Source organism: Mesoplodon mirus, assembly GCF_964341445.2.
Source record: "Mesoplodon mirus genome assembly, chromosome: 2".
NCBI lineage: Eukaryota > Metazoa > Chordata > Mammalia > Artiodactyla > Ziphiidae > Mesoplodon > Mesoplodon mirus.
The window spans coordinates 24,638,453-24,660,733 of NC_138977.1; the positions used below are offsets into that span (position 1 = coordinate 24,638,453).

The following is a 22,281-nucleotide window of genomic DNA, read 5'->3' on the forward strand; positions in this document are numbered from 1 at the left end:
GTTAGTTCCAGGAATGGATAGAGGCTGTAATACCTGTGTATATACAAATAAATTAAAAGGGTCATCCTACTAAAGAACAGTAATATTTGATGGCCCTAAAGCATTTTTGGTGTGGTACATCTGACTGAGGCCACAGAGGAAGAGACAAGGCAGATTAAGGAAATCAGGGAGAATTGCAGAGGGAACAGGTAGAATAGGGTAGAATGGGCACATCAAAAGTAACAATGTCAACTTGGTTATTCTACAGAAAAACATAAAACTTTTAATTAACAGTTAAGCAGTCTACTCCCTTTTTCCTTATATCAAAGTCTCACTTAGATCAATTAACTTGCACTATTATGATTCTATTATGGCTGTTTAATAAAATATTGTTTCCACCCATGTGAAATTAGTTATTCCTTGGCCTTTCCATAATAACGTAGTGGCATATGTGTCAGACCACATATGTATAAATTTTATGGAATGCTGAAAACTCTATTAAAAAATTGAAGTTATGCATTTGCCCTTTGTTTCCAAATATATGTCCATAACAATAGTCTGCACAATTATAAAAATCTGGACTCCTAGAAACTTCTCAGCACCAAGAGTCTGACTGGGAAATCTGTGCGTTTATTACCTGTGGTATAAGTGGAGGATTGTGAATTATACATCTTTTTATATGAAGGGGTTCACTCAAATGCTTTCACTGCCAGGTGTGAATAGGGAATGGTGACTGTGGTGAACTGGTATCCATGTACCCTGTCCAGATGGAGAAACCCTACTTATCTCTGATCAATCAGTTCTATCTGAAAGAAAGGCAGTTTCCCAGATCTTGCAATTTATTAAGAGAAGACTAGATGGATTTTTGTGAGAACTGTCCTCATTTTTGAAAGACTAAACCAAACAAAACACTATGGCAATGGGTTTTAAATGGTAAGGGCAAGAAATTTAGCACGAGGTGAACTGTTCTGTAAGGGAATAGAGTCGTGAGTAAGTATACAGGGCTTGGGCTATTTTTAAGAGCAGATCTGGTTTTGTTTAGAAATTAAATTGAAGTATGTACTCCAGTACTAGTAGTGCCAGAAAAATACAGTCTTATTATGGAAAAGAAGCATCTGGTCCCAAACAAAATTGAATTGTTATCTTTGATTCTTGTATCTCCAAAGCTTAACATACCTCTCTTGACCCCTTGGGTAAGTCTCCAGGATACTACCAGTTTTCTATTACCTTAAATTTAATAGATCCCACTGTGGTACATTCCTATTGATAGCCAATTTCTCATCTAACATTCAAGTCAATAATATAGGTAGAGATATTAGTGGGAAGGTAGTTATTAAGGATTTTAAAAATATATTACATACCATTTGTCATTATGTCAAATGGTATGGTTAAAATAAATTTAATCTGAAAATCATTCTGAAGATAATATTTAAAGGAAAGAATTTACTTGGATAAACACTTGAGCCAAAACAGGATATCTTCCTCCAACTGTTATATGAGTGCTTCCAAAATAGACCAAGAAAAGGGATGGAATACTTTCTTTTATTAACCTAATTATTTCCCAGAAGAAAAGGTATAATTAAGTCTCTCAACAGGCCACCAAAGCTTATCTTTCAAAAGCCTTCCTAGTCTAATATTAGGGCAGATGGTTATGGAGTTGGGTGCTGAAATCACTGTCTTAGAAAATACAACTAAAGTATCAAAGGTGATTAATCTTATTTTATTCTTGGGGAGTAAACGATAGTCAATTTTTTTTCTAGTTAATCATGTTAGTCAAATATCAAAAATTTAAATAAAGTTTTGGACATAAATGAATTAAAATTGAAAGATTTTTCAGGGTATCGATATCTGAAAACTTCAATGCCTTCCATGTTTTTTTGTTTTCAATAAATTTTTTTGCAATTAAAATGTACTATACTGCTAAGGTACATCTCAAAATAGTTTCTGTATATTTTGTGTTTATATAAGGATAAATAAGAATTCTATTAATCATTTATATGACAACAATTTATAAACTAAAAATAAAAGAAGCAAATGCAGGAGTTGTATAATTTGAAACCTTAATTTTAGATACTTCGAAATACTAGTGGATGTTTCTATATCTGATAAAATTGTTTTGAAAAAATATAAATAATATTCCTATCACAGAAGAAGTAAACTAAGAGGTACTGTAACTATATTGGTTAGCAAAAGCCAATATTATATATTATAAGCACTTGGAAGTTTTAACTGTATATTTACACTTTAACACGGGAAAAATACTGATCTCTTAGAACCAGTCAGAGAAACTAACTAAAATAATTATATTTATATTAGCTTTATGTCAGCAGATTTTGGAATATATCTGACGTTTCCTTTTACCTCTGTTAAAAAAATACATTAATTTTCAAGGAGGGTAGTCATTATCAATATATTAAAAAGAGAAAATGGTTTCTAGTGATGCTGTGAGAATTCAATTAAAAACTTTTTAAAAATATGATTTTTCTTTAAATGTTATTCCATCTACCGTAAGATGGAATATTAAGGAACACTAACATTGAAACATTAGTATTATTTTCTCCTTTTGTTGTAGAATGATAAAATATTTCTCAATAAATGATATAATAAGAATTCTATTTACTATTTAACAATTCTCTGACATAAAATGAGCCTTTAACAGTTATTATTGTCTATCATTAAGCCACAAAGCACCTATAATTAGAAAACTAAAGACCCACAATGGAATTTATAACCTTCTATTATTTTCATTTTAACAATAGAGCAAATATTGAGTATACAGAAATCCATGTCAGTCACTGTACTAGATGTAAGAAATATGAAGTTGAATAAGATTTTGTCTTCATATGAAAAACAATAACAAAGTTATGATAAAACACAAATCATCATAACCCCCCAAAATATGTTTCCCTGTCTTTAAACTAAACTGAAACCATTGCACATAAGTGTATCATCCCAACTTTCCAAGTTTTTTTTTTTTCTTTCCCATGATCTTAAGGAGTCCCTTTATTTACAATAATCCTAAAGAAATCCAAAAATCTCTGGTACACATATAAAATAGCTGATTTACAAGCTTTGGCTTAAAGAGAAACATCTAATCTTAAATAGCAAAACAAGAAGATGACTTCATATTTGTAATGTATACAGACTCCCAAACTGAAGAATTCTGCTAATCATACTTATTTACTTAAATATTTTAAAAATACAGTGTTTGGAGGAATGATTCCATATGTTAATTTTTTATTTTTACCATTAGTTTGTAAAGAATACACAATTAATTAATTATGACCTAGAGTCATCAATGATAATTCAACTAGCTAATGAAAGTTTAACTACTCAATAAGTGCTGAATAATTCATTCCAAACTTATTGCTTAAATTAATATAAATACAGGATTTGAAACCTATAATTCCTGTGACATCAAACTATTAAAATGAAATTACTGTCTCTTACATGCAAGGCAAACAATGTGTTATAAAAAGTATCAATTTCTATTCAAACTCTACCTTTATTTAGCAAGTAGAATGACAACAGACAAAACAAAATTTTAACATCTGAAACAAGATCCTTATGAACTAAAGCAGTTAACCTCACCATCTATGCCTGAACTACCTATTTTACTATAGTAAAATAAATATTTTTATTAAATAAAATAAAGATCCTAAAAGAATTGTAAACAATTATTAAAAATGTTTTCAATTTATTTTTTACCTTGAAAGGCGATGGCTCTTCAGTAAGAGGACTAACAGGAAGTGAAGTGGTGCTACTTGCTGGGCTCATATCTGTACTCTACAAGAAAAACAAAATTGAATTAAAGAGATACTTTTTTGTAGTCATTTTTTATTATTCCTAATTTCGGATCTAACTCTTCTTGTTAAAATAAAAAATAAATATATAAGTGAAAATGGATGTAGAAAAATTCAAATTATTATTGTATAATGAATCATTCCTTAGACATAATTAAGAAATTAATCAAATTATCACTTCTCAATTTGCATTTCAAGTGTATTTTATTAAATATAATAACCATCTTTTATGTTAGGATGGTATCTAGTATTATATTTGCTTAACATATTTTTACCTTTTTTTGATAATTAAACTATACCTATAATGGCTCACTACGGTGCTATTTCAATGTCTTTCAGGCTGATTTTCAAATATGTGTTATTCATATTTTCCTTTTATGGAGATCTGAGTCATTGTACCCAGTTTTTAATTCATCATGAAAAGCATATCTGCCATTAATTTACAATTGCAAAATGAAGAAATATTAAATTCTAAAAATTCCCATATTCATAGCTCTTGACAAACTTTCTTATTATATTCAGCTAAATAAAAATTAAGGACAAAAGATTTACACAAATATAAGAGAATTATCAGAATGTTGCTAATGCTGTTCTCTAGTCCTTTAAAAATGTAATCAATTGGGGCTTCTCTGGTGGCGCAGTGGTTGAGAGTCCGCCTGCCGATGCAGGGGACACGGGTTCGTGCCCTGGTCCGGGAAGATCCCACATGCCGCGGAGCGGCTGGACCCGTGAGCCATGGCCGCTGAGCCTGCGCGTCCGGAGCCTGTGCTCCACAACGGGAGAGGCCACAACAGTGAGAGGCCTGCGTACCGCAAAAAAAAAAAAAAAAAAAAAAAAAAAAAAAAAAAAAAAATGTAATCAATTAAAACTTCTTAAGTGAGAGATTAGCCTATATAAAGAGATGCGTGTTAGAAGCTTGTCATTATTTCTTTCTAAAACTAAGAAAAAGATATTGATAATAGGCAGCAACAGAAGTTTTTTTTGTTTTTTGTTTTGGTACGCGGGCCTCTCACTGCTGGGGCCTCTTCCGTTGCAGAGCGCAGGCTCCAAACGCGCAGGCTCAGCAGCCATGGCTCACGGGCCCAGCCGCTCCACGGCATGTGAGATCTTCCCGGACCGGGGCACGAACCCGTGTCCCCTGCATTGGTAGGCGGACTCTCAACCACTGCACCACCAGGGAAGCCCAACAGAAGTTATTTTACTATGCTCTCAACTCGTTCTCTCAGAGGAATTCTTCCATTTAAGTAGATAAGCAAACAAAACCTTGAAAAAAAATGCACACCTATATTTTTTCAGTTCCATTTCCAAATGTACATGGACACAAATACAGAAAAACTTTCAGTAAAGATTAAAGCAAAAACATGAATTAACCTTGATTGAGATAAGGGAACAAGCAGACAAGTTTGGCTGACAAATTCTAACAAAAGAATACATTCAAAGAATACATGCTGCAGTTGCTACAAATTCTTAGTGTCTCTTTCTACTCAAAGATTATTTTCAATTCACTTGATTCAGGTGTACAATAACACAGACACATTTTAAATATCCATTAAAGTAGCATTACTTCTGACTGTCTATTCCAGAAACAATGGCTATGAACTATAAACAGAGGACCCAAGATACTCAGTATAATATTTTATGCAACATGTACTTTCTTTAGAAATTGACATAAGCCTGAACATTGAGTTAAAATGTCTAAAGGAGGAAATTAGATAAAAACTGAACAATAATCTACTAAAGGAAACAGGAAAATACAGGCACCAGATAACTGAGGTGAGTTACTTACTGACTAATTTCTAAATATATTCAGAGCTTCTTGGCCATTTATTAGATCAAAATCAGGAAATATTCTGAACTTCTGACTTTCACTATCTGATTACATGATGTAATAGGCAAACAAAGAGGTTTTCTTAGGAATCAATTTACTGCAGGATTTTAACAGAAGAAATGAGCAAAACATTTTTGGAGAAATAGAAAAACAAGACTCTTGAGCTGTTCCTCTCATCATTAGCTTTTTCAGGAGAAATTAAGCAAGTCATAGAGCACAGTTCATATTTAGTTGAATTATCTGATATTTTCCTAAAGTACTGATACTCTGCATAGCATATTAAAGTATTATGTCCTTGAAAATCATATTCAGGAGACAGAGATGACATTCAGTTACAAAAATTTGAAAGCCTGGATCAGATGAAGGTTTTTTTAACTTCCATAAGAAGATGAGCTCAAAATAAAGTGTCATGGTTAACTTCTTTAAGGGTTAAGGTCTCCCACAACTTCCCAGAAATAAATGTGTCATTCTGAGCACTATGGAAAGCAGACTCTAAAATTTGCATCATGTAACCTTGATTATTTGAATATCATTCTTAGAGAAAACTTTGTTCTCACTTTAACTTTCAAATCTATCTTATAGTGTGACATTTTAATTCTATTACTCTTAGGAAATCTTGAGAAAAGTGTTTTAAAAAAGCAAATCAATCTTATATGACAACATCTGATAAACTGCATTTAATAATCAAGTTGAGAAATTCATAGCAAAAAATAGGATAAAAAATCTTCAGTTTCAGCTTGTTTTTATCCCATTTGTGTTTCAGTGATCTATAATTTAGGTGTCATTCCAATTTATTCACACTTCAGATAAAATACTATAGTAAATCCTTCAGATATGTCTTATCCATACTTCATATTTTAAATCATTTACCCTTTCATTCAATGACAGCAATACCAATGCAAGTGTATATCTAAATACAAATTTAAAAAGTACACTCAAGTTACACTTGAAGTTTTTAAAAGCCAACAGTGTGTGTTCTTTCACAACTTTCTTCATAAATTATTTTTTTAGAATTATGGCTTCATTTGCTTTTAATGTATTTTAGAGACTTTGGAAATGGTCCATTCACAATAACGTGAAAGAAAATCCCATGGGAATATGGAAAAGCTATTCTGCAAAAGAAGCAAATCATCCCAACAGAAGGAATCTCCTTAATGCTCGTATGACACATTTGGGTTTTCTGACCCTTTGGAGACTGCACTAGACATTCTTAACAGGTTATAAAAAAAAAAAGATCTTAATTCTTATTGTCTGAGTGTCCTAAAACTTGGTTTTCTGGTTCTAAGTCCAATAAATGTGTGCTTCATTCCAACATTAGGTGATTAAATAAATATGAACCTAGCATTGTTCCTTCACGTAAAATGTTATTTTATACAAATTAGTAGACTTTCCCCCTTTCTATTTCTATCCCAAGTATGCTAAGTTCTCTTTTATTTTCTTTCAAATTGAGCTTAACATTAAGTAAGATCTTTAAGTTAAATGATAAATTCTAGCCAAATATTTCCTTTGAGCATATCAGAGATATTCTCATGAATATCACCCTCCTCTCATGCATACTGCTCTTCAGAATTCTTTCTACTCATTAGTTTTGAAGATACTACTCACTTTGTTGTTGTTGTTTTTAGAATATAATTTCCCTAAATTTGCAAACTCTTCCCTCATCTCCAACCTCTTTTTCTTTAAATCAACTTTATTTCTTTAAATCAACATACCTAAACTAAAATGCAACTTTTCAAAATATATAGCCAGATGAGATTTGACAAATGTACTCACATGTATAACTATCACCGAAATCAAAATATAGAACATTCTCATTACCTCAAATGTTCCCTCACGTTCCTTTGCATGCAAGCACCTCCCACCCACCCAATCCATGGTCCCAAGCAACACTGATAAGCTATATGCTATAGGTTAGTTTTTCCTTCCCTAGAATTTCATATGAAGGGAAACATATTAATATGAATTTGTTTAGGCCCAGCTCCGTTCACTCAGCAAAATTATTCTGAAATTCATCATATCATATTGTTGCATGTTTCAGTAGTCCATCCTTTTAAATGTTGTGTAGTATTTAGCAGAGGCCACAATTCATTTATCCAATCACCTGTTGCTAGAATTTGCATTGTTTCCAGTTTGGGGGTATTGGGAATACAGCCATACTGAGTGCTTTTGTATATATCTTTATGTGGATGGATGTTTTCATTTCTCTTGGATAAATACCTACTGGTGAAATTACTTGCTTCCTATGGTAAATTTATATCTGGTATTATGTTAGCTTTATAAGAAACTGACAAGTGTTTTCCAAAATGCAATAGTTTGTACTTTCATTTGCATTGTATCTCATAAACACTGGTATTTAGATGGTTTGTTTTTTGTTTTTTTTTTTTTAATTTTAGCCATTCCATGGGTCTGTAGTGGTAGCTCACTGCGGTTTTACCTTTCATTTCCAAGGATGACAAATGATGCCGAGCATTTTTTCATATGCCTACTGACCATTAGTAAGTATATCTTGTTTTGTGAAATGTCTGTTCAAATATTTTGCCTATTCTTCTCTTTCACTGGGTTGTTTGAATACAAATCCTTTGTCATATATATTTATTATAAATATTTTCACCCAGTTTGGGCTTGCCTCTTCATTTTCTTAACAGTGTCTACAAAAGAACCAATGCTTTCCATCTTATTTGCCGTTTTGTTTGTTTGTTTTTTATGGTTTATACTTTTCTGGTGTTTTTCCTAAGAAATCTTGTCCTACTTCAAGTTCACAAAGATTTTCATGTATGTTTTCTTCTACCATCTTTTCAGATCAACATATGATGGCCAAAAACACAACAGAGTTAGGATTCTATTCTTTGAAAATATTTTTGCAATTACTTGGTGTTTAATGAGCATTACGTAACCTTAATATTTGTACTGTACACATTCTAGTACAAAGATTTTCACAGAGATTAGTTTGTATTTTATCAAGTAACCTCAGACACTTTAGCCAGTCTCACAACTTAGATGGGAATCTAACAGTTACTACTGCCTTAACGATACTTTAATTACAGCACACCTAAACACTGAAATATTATCTGCTTGTGGGTGTGTTGTGGAAGGGGAGAAAGTCTTTGCTAAAGTATTGATAATTTAAAATTAATATACAAGACTCTCCTCAGAGTGGGTGATTATGGAACTTCCTGGACAGATGGATGGCAGGAGAGATATAAGCTTTAAGTGCGAAGGAGAATAGTAATTCCAAGAAGAGCAGTGTATCTATCAACTCCTACTGTTGACTCATCTTTGACTCTGAGGAAAAAGACGGCACAAGTGGAAATAAAACGAGCTTTTAAAAATAAAATTGGAAGAAATGAGATAGGAATATTCCCCTCTTCCTTAAATTTCTCAATGGAATAAAAATTATTTAAGCACATAGAGAGGTTTTGCCAACACCATGCCACTTTGGCATACTAAGAGCTGCCACACAATGTTGGTGAAGAATAAGTATTAACAAATTTAAATGAAAATGACACCAGGCTAGAGGAAAACAATGGCAGGGAGCTGAATAGATCTTTTCTTGGCTCCAATGAGATGGCTCATAAAAAATATATGAATAATTAGGGGCAACTTATCAAGAGGCTGGAAATAGCAGATAAATGACCTCAGTGAAATCCTCAGTCTCAAGTATCCTGGTACCAACTCTGACTACCAATCTAGTACTTTATCAACACTGATGTCAGAATTACTAGAAGTTATTGCCGAGAAAAAACAAATAAACAAAGTTAAGCTTATTAAAAAAAAAAAAATCAGGGGGCTTCCTTGGTGGCACAGTGGTGGAGAGTCCACCTGCCAATGCAGGGGATACGGGTTCGTGCCCCGGTCCAGGAAGATCCCATATGCCATGGAGCAGCTGGGCCCGTGAGCCATGGCCGCTGAGCCTGCGTGTCTGGAGCCTGTGTTCCGCAATGAGAGAGGCCACAATAGTGAGAGGCCCGCGTACCGCAAAAAAAACAAAACAAAACAAAACAAAACAAAAGTCAGGAAAGTGAACAGTAAGTACTAGTGAATCACAATAGGTGGTCTTTTCCCAATAAATAATGAGTATGGAAGGAAATATTTTTGTTATATTAATAACAATTTTCCCAGGTTACATTTTAGACCACAATTTGGGAAAGTGGCATAGTATCTATTATTATAAATAATGCTTAAAATGTTTGGTTAGAAAGTGTAATCACACTCAAAACTGTCACTGCTCAACCGTCCATGGCCAAAGTATACATTTGAGGGCTTTGGCACTCAATATACTGTCACCAAAGAAATAGGGAAATTAAAGAATAAGGGACACAAAATACTAAATCAGAAAAGAATGTTGAAACTTGAATGTTACATCTTCTCTTAACTTCTACTATTATATCTATTATTGGTAAGTGCAAATATGAACTCATTGTAATAGCTTTGAGAAACATACTATTCTGTTCTTTCTTTTTACATAGAAAAATAAAGAACTCTCAATTGATCTATCACTTGATACTGTTGATGCCTTGTGTATAAAATTTGCAATCAGCCATTTGTATAATAACATAAAAATTAAAATTAAAATTCAGTTTTAAAATATTTTTCATTAATTCATAAATTAGGGAGTTATTTTTTGTCCATGAAAATGAGAGAATTTTTTTACAAATATTAAAAATATTTTTCTTATGTAAGCCATATTGTATTTTCCCTCTGATTCTGGGGAAAAATGTGTTAATTTTATTAAATAAACTATTCTATATTAATGCCCAGTGCCTGGGTCTTGATTTCTTCTGATAAAGGAACCGAGCTCCTTGGAGAAATAGGTGATTCCTGGGGTGAGGCAAGGAATGAATAGCTTGTGCCAGAAAGTAAGAAAGTGCTCAAAAGTGCTCAAAAAATAAAAGGAAGGGGTGTGCCCAAGAGACAAATGAGCCAACATGAGAGAGCTCCCAATTGCCAAAGCTGGAACAATTTGAGCAACAAAATAAATAACATAGTACTGGAGTATAATCAAAGCATCAAACAAAAATCATGAATTCATACATAAATAAGTGACTGAATAAATAAACAATTGGGGAGAACAGACTAGTCTCTCTTACAGAAACATTCCAAATAATTTATGTAGATACCCTCCCTCTTCAAGAGATGGAACTTAACGTCACACCCTCAGCCCCAGGCTGTGCTTAGTGGCTTACTTCCAAAAAGAGTAGAGTATGAAAAGGGGGAAAGGTAACTTTGCAGTGGAGAAACATGGCAAACACTACCTCAACCAAGTGATCAAGGTTAACATCCTATAGAGAGCATATAGATAGCATGATACAATGTGATGAGAGGAGTACTTTACCTCTGTGATTTTCCTCCCCCAAACCAATGACATCAGTCTAATCATGAGAAAGACACTGGACAAACTCAAATTGAGAGACATTCTGCAAAAAATCTGACCAAAGTAAAGGTCATCAAGGACAAGAAAAGACTGAGAACTGTCACAGATTATGCTGCTATGGAGGCATGATGACTAAATACAATGTGGCATCTTGGATAAAATCCTCAAATAGCAAAAAGTCCATTAAGGAAAACTGGTGACATCTGAATAAATCACTGAGTTTAGTTCATAGTAATGGACCAATATTGGTTCTAAGTTGTGATAAATGTGCTCTGCTGAGGGAGGATGATGACATTAGAGGAAACTGGATGAATGGTATATGAGAGTTCTCTGTACCATCTCCACAGCTTTTCTTTTTTTTTTAAATATCTTTATTGGAGTATAATTGTTTTACAATGTTGTGTTAGTTTCTGCTTTATAACAAAGTGAATCAGCCATAAGTATACATATATCCCCATATCTCCTCCCTCTTGCTTCTCCCTCCCACCCTCCCTATCCCACCCCTCTGAAACTATTTTGAAATAAAAAGTTTATTTAAAAATATTCTTCATTAGCAATCCAACCAGGCTTTTCAGGATTATAATACATAACTGTCATTATACTCATATTCTAAGCTTTCAGCAGGGCTGTTCCAACTTTCATAAAAATAAATTGCAACAGACCATTTTATTGGGATGCATAACTTCTCCACCAAATAATCTTTAATCTTCTATGAAGATCTCATCGAAAAGCTGATGTTAAATTGTTTTGCACAAAAGCCATCATTCTACAGTGCAAATTCATTAACTATACCTCCCCTAAAAGCATAATTAATGGATCTGTCCTATGGAATCGAAATTTATTTATAGGGATTTCTTGAAGTTGAAACATGATCGATTTGGCTCAAATCTATTGAGTACATAAACATATTTGACTGTAAGTGACATATTTTAATTTTTAAGCTATTAGGGTAAAAAGTATGATATAAAGTAATTCTTTAGGTCTAATAAAATTAAATGGTCATCTAAATGTGTTAACTCTAATTTGAACACATATTCTTGTAGTTCTAAAATTAAGTAAAAAATGTATACCACATGTTATAGTATTTTGTTGTTTTAATAATCACTGGTGTTATTACTGATAAAGTACATAGGATAATTTAGACTTCTGTAGTTTTAATGGGCTACTTTTCTTGAAAATATTTTCCCTTTTATTAGACATGCCAATTTTCTATGAAACTTCATTTATTTATTCAGCCATTCAATAAAAGGTAGTCCTTCGTTATATGCCCATGCTTATTTTGAGGCTACTGGATCAGTACTACAACCATTCTTATCGGATACAAAGAGCACAAAATCCAAATTATTTAAGTGAAGGTCAAATCTGAGAATTGTGTTGGAAATTTGAGAAAGAGATACTTTCATTCAGCCAGTGCTCTAAGGTCAAGAATGTATTTCTATTTAAACTGACAGAGGCCACCAAGTAGATGGGACATCCCTAGAAACAAGTCCAATGCAGAGCCAATACAAGAAATGGAGAGAAAGAAACTGAGTCCTAAGGATGTATTTGACATATTGATAACTCAGCTCTACATGAACAAATGATTTTCAAAAAAGAGTATGCCTAAGATTTAAGCATCCTTTCTGATATAGGAATAAGCTCTCTGGTTGGGAAGTTGCAAGTTGTAGAATCTAAAATTTGAATTGGCTGACAGAAGTAGACAGCCAGGATATTATTCTATCTCAGACTGAGAATTTAGCAATATTTATGTGGTAGTAAAATAATTAATTAAATTACTTTCTAAACTTTGGGGGACTCACATATTTTTTGAATTTGGCGCTTCATGTGCATGCCACAACTAAGAGTTTGCATGCCACAACTAAGGAGCCTACAAGCCACAACTAAGGAGCCCACGAGCTTCAACTAAAGGAGCCCACCTGCTGCAACTATGGAACCCATGTGCTGCAACTAAGAAGCCCGCCTGCTGCAACTAAGACCCGGTGCAACCAAATAAAATAAATAAAGAAATAAAGAATGTATTTACTTATTCTCTTTTTATTATATATGTAATGTATATTATATATGTATGTAAAATATATATTATATATATTATACATAAATTTACTTTTGACCAGATAACACATTCTCATAGTCCAAAATTCAAAACGTGCAACACCTTTTTCCAGGAAAAGATTTCTCTTCCACTCCTAGTCTTTAGCCATCCAGAGCCCACTGATCTTACCAATTTATTGCATAACCTTCTATAAATGTATATGTATATACTAGAAACACACACATCTATCTATCTATCTATCTATCTATCTATCTATCTATCTATCCACACACACACAGAGGGTCATTTGTTTTCTCTATACATATAGGATAACATGTTAGAATACTATTCTTCAACTTGCCTTTTTCAAATTACCATGTATTTGTATGTAATGAGATCCCTCATTCTTTTATATGGCCACATTGTATTTCATTTTATGGCTATATGATAATAAAGTTAACCAGTGCTGCATTCCCACTCTTTCGTTATTACAAACACAGCTGAAATGAGTAACCTTACCTTATATGCATTGTACCTATAAGATAATTTTGGGGATGTAGAATGACTGGGCTAAAAGAGATATTCAGTTGTAATTTTGAATTATGCTGCCAAATTGTCCTGCGTGGAGATTCTATCAGTTTACACACCCACATGAGGCTTAAAAGTGAGTAAGTCCCACTGCCTCACCATGTATTCTCTGTGTCAAAAGGCCTTTAGTACAGATGCATAAGGTAAACAAAAGCTCTGGTTGAAGTTCACCTTCTTAAAATCATAGAGATTTTCAAAATCTCTTCCTGCCTGATAGCAATAAGTGAAGACAGGGGCTTCCCTAGTGGCGCAGTGGTTGAGAGTCCGCCTGCCAATGCAGGGGACACAGGTTCATGCCCCGGTCCGGGAAGATGCCGCATGCCGCGGAGCAGCTGAGCCTGTGAGCCATGGCCGCTGAGCCTGCGCGTCCGGAGCCCGTGCTCCGCAACGGGAGAGGCCACAACAGTGAGAGGTCCGCGTACCGCAAAAAATAAAAATAAAAAAATAAAATAAATAATCGAATACAGCTGAGAGAAACAATATCCCAATAAATGCCTGGCTCAGTGTTGAGTTAGCTTTGCTCTTAGTCTTACTCTGATGTGATCAATCCCAATTACTAATCTCATTACCTCACTGTTTTGTCACTAAACCAAAGCTAAATCAAGGTTGTGACCAAAGCCCAAAGTAACCTAAATTACTAGGCTATAACAGAGATATAAACTAGCTCAGTCCCACAGGAGAAATTAGGACTTGGTACTTAGTTTGGAAATTTCAGAAATTAAATTATATCAACTCAAATAGGGACAAGCAGGTTTTGTGGGGATGATTCAGAATAACTAAATGAATAAAAGACTACTTAATCAGATATTGGCCAACATATTAACTAATAATGAAAACTAAACTTGACGCAAGAACTCAGGGTGGTAACCTATTTGAGTTCTTTCCTTTTGGTGAAGAGAACCATTCAGAAACCACATTACAGAGTGGAAGATTCTTTGTTTTGTATAAAGTTAGAAAAAAGTAGTAATTAGATTCTCTCAGAGTATGCTTTATATCAAGCTATGGTATATGTACAAAGAAACACAAATCATTTACAATCCAAGCACTTTATCCTTTGAGCAGTGCTAGAGCTTCACCATAGTGACAAAATTTATATCCTCTTATTCATTTAAAATAATTGAAAAATCAACTACCGAAAGCACAATGACTTCATGCCAGACACACAGCAACATAATTTAAGATAGAAATAGCTAATCGATTAACAATATATTTTTTTAAACCAGCCTATTTTTGTTGATGGTGGCATTAGTTACCTCAACAATGACTAGCTTATTAATTTTATTTTGCTTTCGTTTGCTTCAATTTTAGGAAATTGCAGTTTCAACTCATATATCCCAATTCTGGAAGTGCATGATATTTGAACCTCAAAGTTCCTATATAATTTCCCCAAGTTATTGTACAGATATTGTAAGGCTGAGTTCCTGTTTTTACCTACTATTTCTCCCAAGGAAAGAAATTCTGTCCCTGATCCCTAATCTCTTAGGCTGAATCCAAACCAACTGTTGCTAGACCTCTTTATGACTTGAATCTCCTTTATCCCTCTATCTGCTTATTTTCTTGAACATCCTTGGTATGTTCTGCTGCTGACACAAACTGAAATTATGGTCTTATTTCATTTACAACATTTAACAAGCAGTATCGAGGATCTATCACAAACCAGATTTGCGATGTATGTTTAATAAAAAGTCCTTGCCTCCAATTATCTTAAATTCATTAGAGGAGATAAGCAAGCGTGGAAAGTACAAACTAGAAAAAGGATTCATAATTAAGTAGATAGGGAAGCAAACAAACAAATAAAAATCCAACTATCTAAGATAATCACTGATTAAATATGTACATACTTTTTTTCAGTCTTTTTCTGTGACATGTAATTGACTGGAATTAATGTATATTATCTATTATAAATTTTGTCCCAAACTACATTCTCAGGATTTTTCTCACATCAAACATTTTTCTTCAATGTACTTTATGATGAGTGAAAATACCATCATATAACTTTATTCATGTGTCATAATTTTTGCATTTTCATTTTTTCTTTTCAATTAATGCTGTGATAAGAGTCCTAAAACAGATCTGTGACTATTTCTTTTAATAAAGTTATAGAATTATAAAGTCTCAGTTAGTATGCACATAATTGGCTAATTTCACATATATTATCAAATTTTCCCCCAAGGCTAATGTACTGATTTTTACTCCTACTTGAGAAGTTTGAGTTCTAAATTTATTGTACCTTCAATAGGCATAGAGAAATATACCAGGTTATTTAATAGGCTGTGATTTACTAATTGGTTAAGTGTTGGGGGAAAAAATACATCCTTAAATTTCATTCAAATAAACTTTAAATGTATTAAAGTGCTAAATATAAAGAAAATGCAAAAGAATTTGAAGAAAATATAGGTAAGTATTATCTATCAATTATAGAATGGGCAGGGCTTTTCTAAACATAAATAAATCATAAAGTCAAAGATCTGTGACTATGTTTAATTTTATACATTTAAAGAAAATGAAGTTATAAAGCAAATGAAATATTTGGAAATTAAGTTCGCAGGGAACACTTATTCCTCATTCCTGGTGTTTCCTTTCATGTAGAAGGAGCTTTACTAGTGTTACACTCTCAGCTTCTCTGCCTAGCAAAGAATCGGTAAATTTTCTTGCTGGTGAATTTGGGATGGATGAACGCGGTGTGATTGGCTCAGCTCATTTCTCTTTTTTTTTTCTAGCTGGATCACATGCAGAGAACATGTGTTTTGTTCAACAGCTCTGCAGTAGGCTTTTTACTGCTAAGGTCCAAGTAAGAACTTTAAGCCTCAAATCCTAAGAATTTTAACCTGGAAGGTTGTCTGCAGCTTATGGAGACTTTTCCCAAGGGCAAGGAGCCCTTTTACATTGTTGTGAGTATTAAGTGATGGTGTGTGGGATGAATAGACCTCAGCAAAGCCTCTGGGTCCCAGAAACATCAGAAAGACAATGGCCATGAGTCATCTCGGTCAAAACACAGATGCCAGGGCCTTAGGGGTTGCAAGTTGCTGCTGGCTGACTTTGAACTATACAGAGCAGCTTTTCATGAGCAGATTTGGCTGGTATAGTATTGAACTGGAAGAAAAGATTGCCTTTCCATTCTTGGACTTTTTAAGTGTTCCGTAGGTAGGAGAATGTTGGCAGCTTTTAAACTGAAAGACAGCTGAATTCTGTGTCTGCTATAGAGTGCTAGTAAGCTTCTAGCTTTAAATTCTGCCTGCCAGGGCTAGCACTTAAAACTTGATATATTGGCTAATGTAGTCGGCTTCTAGAATGGCCTCCAAAGATCCCTGCTTTCTTGAATTTGCACTGTTGTGTCATTCTCTCCCCTCGAGTATGTGCTGGATTTGGTAACTCACCTGTAGTGAATAAAATGTGGCAATGTCAGGTTAAAAGAAATTGCAGAAAGGCAAGCATGGAAGCAGAAAGACCACTTAGAAGGTGATTGTAATATGTTGAGAGCTGATGGTGGTTTGGACAAGGTTTCATCGGTACAGGTGGTGAAAACTGGTTGAAGAGTATATATATTTTGATGGTAGGACAGAATTTCCTGATGGTTTGGATATGGGCTAGGAGAGAAACAGAGGAGACAGGGATGACTTCTAAGGTTGTGCTTAAACAAACAGAAGGATTAAGTAGGAATTTACTGGGAGAGGAATGACTGCAGAAGTAACACATTTGAAGTGAAGAAAAAAAAATTCAATAGTTCAGTTTGTTCAAGTTAAGTTTGAAATTCCAGTTGGACATGGGAGTGGAGATGTCAGGTAAGCACTTGGATACACTGCCTGAGATAGGATGAAGAACAAGGTTATGAAAAAAATCAGGAGTTCAAGTGAGGCAGGAGATAGATGGGCCCCAGGCTGAACAGTTTCTCCCCTGTAGACAGAAACTCCATAAAAGCAGGATGATGGAGGAGGCTGGGCCCTGCCCAGATAAGAGATAAAAGACCTCATATTATGCATTCTCGAACTCAAGGAGACCTCCCCGACGACACATGTGCAGAATGGCTCCTTGGAGGTTCAAAGAGGGAGGGGGAGCCCCCCCCCATAGTAAGTGATGTCAACCTCCCATGGGCCTCTTCGCTAGAATCCATCTTGGCTAAGAGATGCACACACACACATGGGCGGACCCTGAGATATACCAAATACAGACTCACAACCAGGCAAAGCAAGATGACTGGCCAAAGGAAACCCGGAAGAAATGCCCCATAAAAGTGACTGAAACTACCACGAGGGCGCAACTCTCTCTCTGAGCCTGCCTGTGTGTCTATCCACACACGTACTGTACTCTTTTTCCTCCTAATAAACACTTTACTTGCTTCACTACTTTCCGTCTCTATGTGAAAATTCATTTCTACACAGCTGATGGGCCAGGGCCTTGTCACTGTCCACTGGTCCCTGGTGGTCTGTTGGCTAGGATTCAGCACTCTCACTGCCACTGCCTGACCTCAAATCTCCGGCTGGGAACCGAAATCTTGCTTCAAGCCGCTGCAGGCCAAGGCCATCTGAAATCACAAGGAGCTGAGATGCTAAGATGAGGCAACAATTTGGAAAAATAAGAACTATTTCAAGAGCAATACTGGAAATCATGAAAATGAATAAGGATCCACATTCTTTTTAAAGAATGGGGGAAGAATATGTTGGGGGTCAAATGAAGACTACAATAAAGAGGGGTAACAAGTCTGATGAACTTCAAGCTTTGAACCAAGAGTTATTAGGGAGGCAGGAAAGATTCTGGTCAGGAAACTGAGGAGGAGCAAGGACACCTGCTTCTTCTCTCCACCCCTTAACGTTAGGGTGTGATCATGAAAATCACCACCACTTAGCTTATGCTACCTGGAAACCAAAATGACTTCACCTAAATTATTCTTTCACCATCCCTCTCAAAGAAGACAAGAAGTTTGGCATCTTCCTATAGCCAATACACATAGACCCAACTTAACCAACTTAACTTAACTTAAAGGAAAACCAAAAAAAAGGGAATGAGCAGAATAAACATAAAATATTTACTTCAACTTTATACCCATTGTCAATTTTGTTTAGCAAATTTCTTTCTTTTTTTTTTTTTTTCTCACACCACAGTGGCAGCCAACTGGCCAGTTCCACAGGTATTATTTAATGCACATTAAGTTTCTTGTCATCTGGCACATAATAGATGCTCAATAAACACCTTCTGAACAAGTAAATTACATGAACTCATAGATATAAGGACATCTGACCCTTTAAGGCATAACTCAGAGATGGATAATTTCCATGACCAAAGGATTCTCTACGAAAAGATTTTGTTTAGCAAATTTCTGCTGTATTATATACTGTAATCTTTTTTTTTTTTTTTTCTTTTTGCGGTATGCGGGCCTCTCACTGTTGTGGCCTCTCCCGTTGCGGAGCACAGGCTCCGGATGCGCAGGCCCAGCGGCCATGGCTCACGGGCCCAGCCGCTCCGCGGCATATGGGATCCTCCCAGACCGGGGCACGAACCCGTATCCCCTGCATCGGCAGGCGGACTCTCAACCACTGCGCCACCAGGGAGGCCCTATATACTGTAATCTTTATGAGGGTCACATGCAGTTTACCTCTTTTTCCACACTTCATTTTCTAAACTCCCTCAAATTATCAAGAAACCTTGTAGTGTTCACCCAAATCTGTCCATTCCTAATAGCTAAATCCTGATCACTGAAGGTGTCAGCTCCACTATTATGCACAGATCACAACTGTTAAGGGAAACTTTGGGTTTTCATTTTTGTTCTTTTGTTTCTTTTTAAATAATTTAATTCACCACACGAAAAAGACAATTTTGAGGTGGGATACATGTGACAGCGTGCAGGAGTCACCTCACCAGGGCTCCCTAGAATTATTTTCATCTCTTCCTAAAAGTATTAACAGCCCACCAACGTGGTATAAAAATATTTTAAACTGAAAACTTCTGAACAATCAGTAGTCACAGAAAGAAACATTACCCTAACCTAAGCGGAGCCTCTGGAAAATACAGCTTCCATTGATCCTTCTCCTAGGGAGATTCCTATTTAGGAAAAGACTGATCCTGGGCACCAGAAAAGTGAATCCAGCTGTCCATTAGCATCAAAAAGCCCCATAGAACCTTCCCTACTTTCCCACTGAAGCCCTAAACCGGCCCCCTTTTGTGTTGTGTTGGTATAGAAGCCTTTACGTCTGTCTGGCTATTCAGTGACTCGCTACCGAGTAGCTCCATCTGCATAATAAACTTTCCTCCTGTTAAACTGTCCATTATCAGTGAAGTAGAGGGGCCCAAATCAGTCAGTCCTAAATTGGTAGAGGAGAAGTTTTCCTCCCAACACTTCCCAAAGTCATGTTCATTTACATGACAGTTCATTCACATTGATAATTTGAAATTGGCCACAGGGAAGGATTATTTTACACCACAGAAATCGGCAAATGTTACAAATTAAGCCATTTTTCTTTGGAGAGCTGATTGTTAACCACTGACCTGCACAGAACTGGACGCTTTCAACATGCAGACATAGACTGCAATGCAATTCATTATACAAGACATAGACAGGGACCAGATGAAGCTTTAACTTTTTTTTTTTTTTTAATTTCTTCACTTTCTAGAAGTAAACAATCACAACATACACGGGGAAGGTCAACTTCTGAATAGGGCTTGTTTTGCAAACTATCATTTTCCATGTTTTCATCTCTATATTGGAATGAAAACCTGATTTAAAATATTATAATCCTTGTCTGTACTATTGTATTTTAAGAGATCCCCCTAACTCAGTCCCTCCCCTAGCCAATTCTTCCCACACCCTAACATCAGACTGATCTTTCTGAAACGGTTCTTCATGCCCCTTCTTTGCTGAAAGTTTTCAACATTGCACTTAGGCCATGAATGAATTCCACACTCTTTAGACTGGGATTCAGGCACCCCTCAAAATGAGAACAACCTTCCGTTTTAATGCCCTCACCTTGACTTACCTGAGTCCAACTCCCAAGACAACTTTTTTCCAATAACTCTTTTTAACCCTAATTCTCACCCATCCTGACACTTAACTTGCTTTCAGTCATTATGATCTCTCCACCTAAGCATGTGGAAAAGTATCAAAATCTCATTCTCATTTACAACTAAGCTTAAATGCCCACTCCTCCAAGAAAGCTTCTCTAATGCCTTCAACAGTAAGCAATACTGCAATTCTCTGAACTCCTGTAGCACACTCTCTGCACTGCTTTGGGGCTCTTATAATATTTTAACTTATTATATTTTGGGGGATATATATCTTATTTCTTGTCTAGATTTCAAGGTCCCTGTGGGCAGTATACTTATCTTACACATGTATTCCTCAGAGTATAGGGGAAAAAGGTTTTCACATAGCAGATACCAGAAAAAATAAATTAATTAAATATATATATATATATAAATCAATTTTCTCCTTTTATACTCATTTATAAAAAGCTGCTCAGCTCATCCTTGTTTGCCGCCAATATTGAGAATCATTAGATTAAATGAATGGAGAGATCAATGAATGCTGAAATTGGTCATATCTTTTGAAAGGTTTCCTAAATATTTGTTCAAGAAGCAAATAAATGGGCATCTTGGGGGTAGGGGTGTGGAATGTAGTGTCTCGATAAAAGAATAGGTAAGATTCAGTACTTTATTATGGAGTGCTTTAGAGGATAAGTGAAGTAAGGATATGAAAGAACAAATTTTGTTTCATTTTTGTTTGTTGAACTGATTTTAACCTGTGTTTTTAACCTATGTTAAACTTAATTATTTTGAAAGATTGTTTATTATTTTTGTGAAATAATCTAATCAGAAAGTGGACAATTTAAAAGGTCTATGATCTGGTCCTTATCTACCTCACTGGCTTCATCTCCAGATACTTTTCATCTTCAACTTTACAGTTTTGCAGATAATCTTGAAAATTCTGATACAAAGCAGTTAATCACCTGACATGCTCTATTAAGATGCTCATTTGGGGCTTCCCTGGTGGCGCAGTGGCTGAGAGTCCGCCTGCCGATGCAGGGGACACGGGTTCGTGCCCCGGTCTGGGAAGATCCCACGTGCCGCTGAGCGGCTGGGCCCACGAGCCATGGCCGCTGAACCTGTGCGTCCGGAGCCTGTGCTCCACAAGGGGAGAGGCCACAACAGTGAAGAGGCCCGCGTAACGCAAAAAAAAAAAAAAAAAAAAAAAAAATGATGCTCATTTGGCCTCACTGCGGAGATTCTAGGACATGGTCTGGGAAACTGTATATTCGACATGTATCCAAGGGTTCTTTCTCAGATGTTCTGAAGACTCTGCTGTGGTAGTAAGAACCTGCTATAGTTCCCGCATACATCCATTGGTCTCATAGCTCCTTGCCCTCACTAAATCTCTTCTGTTCTCCCAGAAAGCTCTTTAACTGTTCCAGTCCCTGACTCTCCACCCTAAAAATTTCCTTTTCCATCACTGTGCAGCTCTCACCTAGCACATTTGAACTTATTTCCTGAGCTGTAATTCAGCATCATCTCTGCTGCAACAATAGCCGATGTACACCTTTGCTTCTTGAGTGAGACTGAGGCTGCTTGGTTTCAACTTCAGCACAGGAAGTTATTAACTGTGTTACCTTATGCAAGTTACTCATCCTTTCTGGGCAGCATTTTTCTCTTTGTAAAATGGAGATGGTAATAGAACCCACTCTTAAGGGCTGTT

General features: G+C 35.4%; 1 protein-coding gene across 4 annotated transcripts in view; it reads right to left on the reverse strand.

Annotated features, from left to right (window-relative positions):
* CCSER1 (coiled-coil serine rich protein 1) overlaps positions 1-22,281 on the reverse strand; it is a 1,217,611-nt gene that overhangs the window by 694,181 nt on the left and 501,149 nt on the right. For all 4 annotated transcript variants that reach the window (XM_082610968.1, XM_082610971.1, XM_082610969.1 and 1 more), the window contains exon 7: positions 3,688-3,765. In XM_082610968.1, coding sequence (XP_082467094.1) covers positions 3,688-3,765 — 78 coding nt within the window. The remainder of the gene's footprint in view (positions 1-3,687; positions 3,766-22,281) is intronic.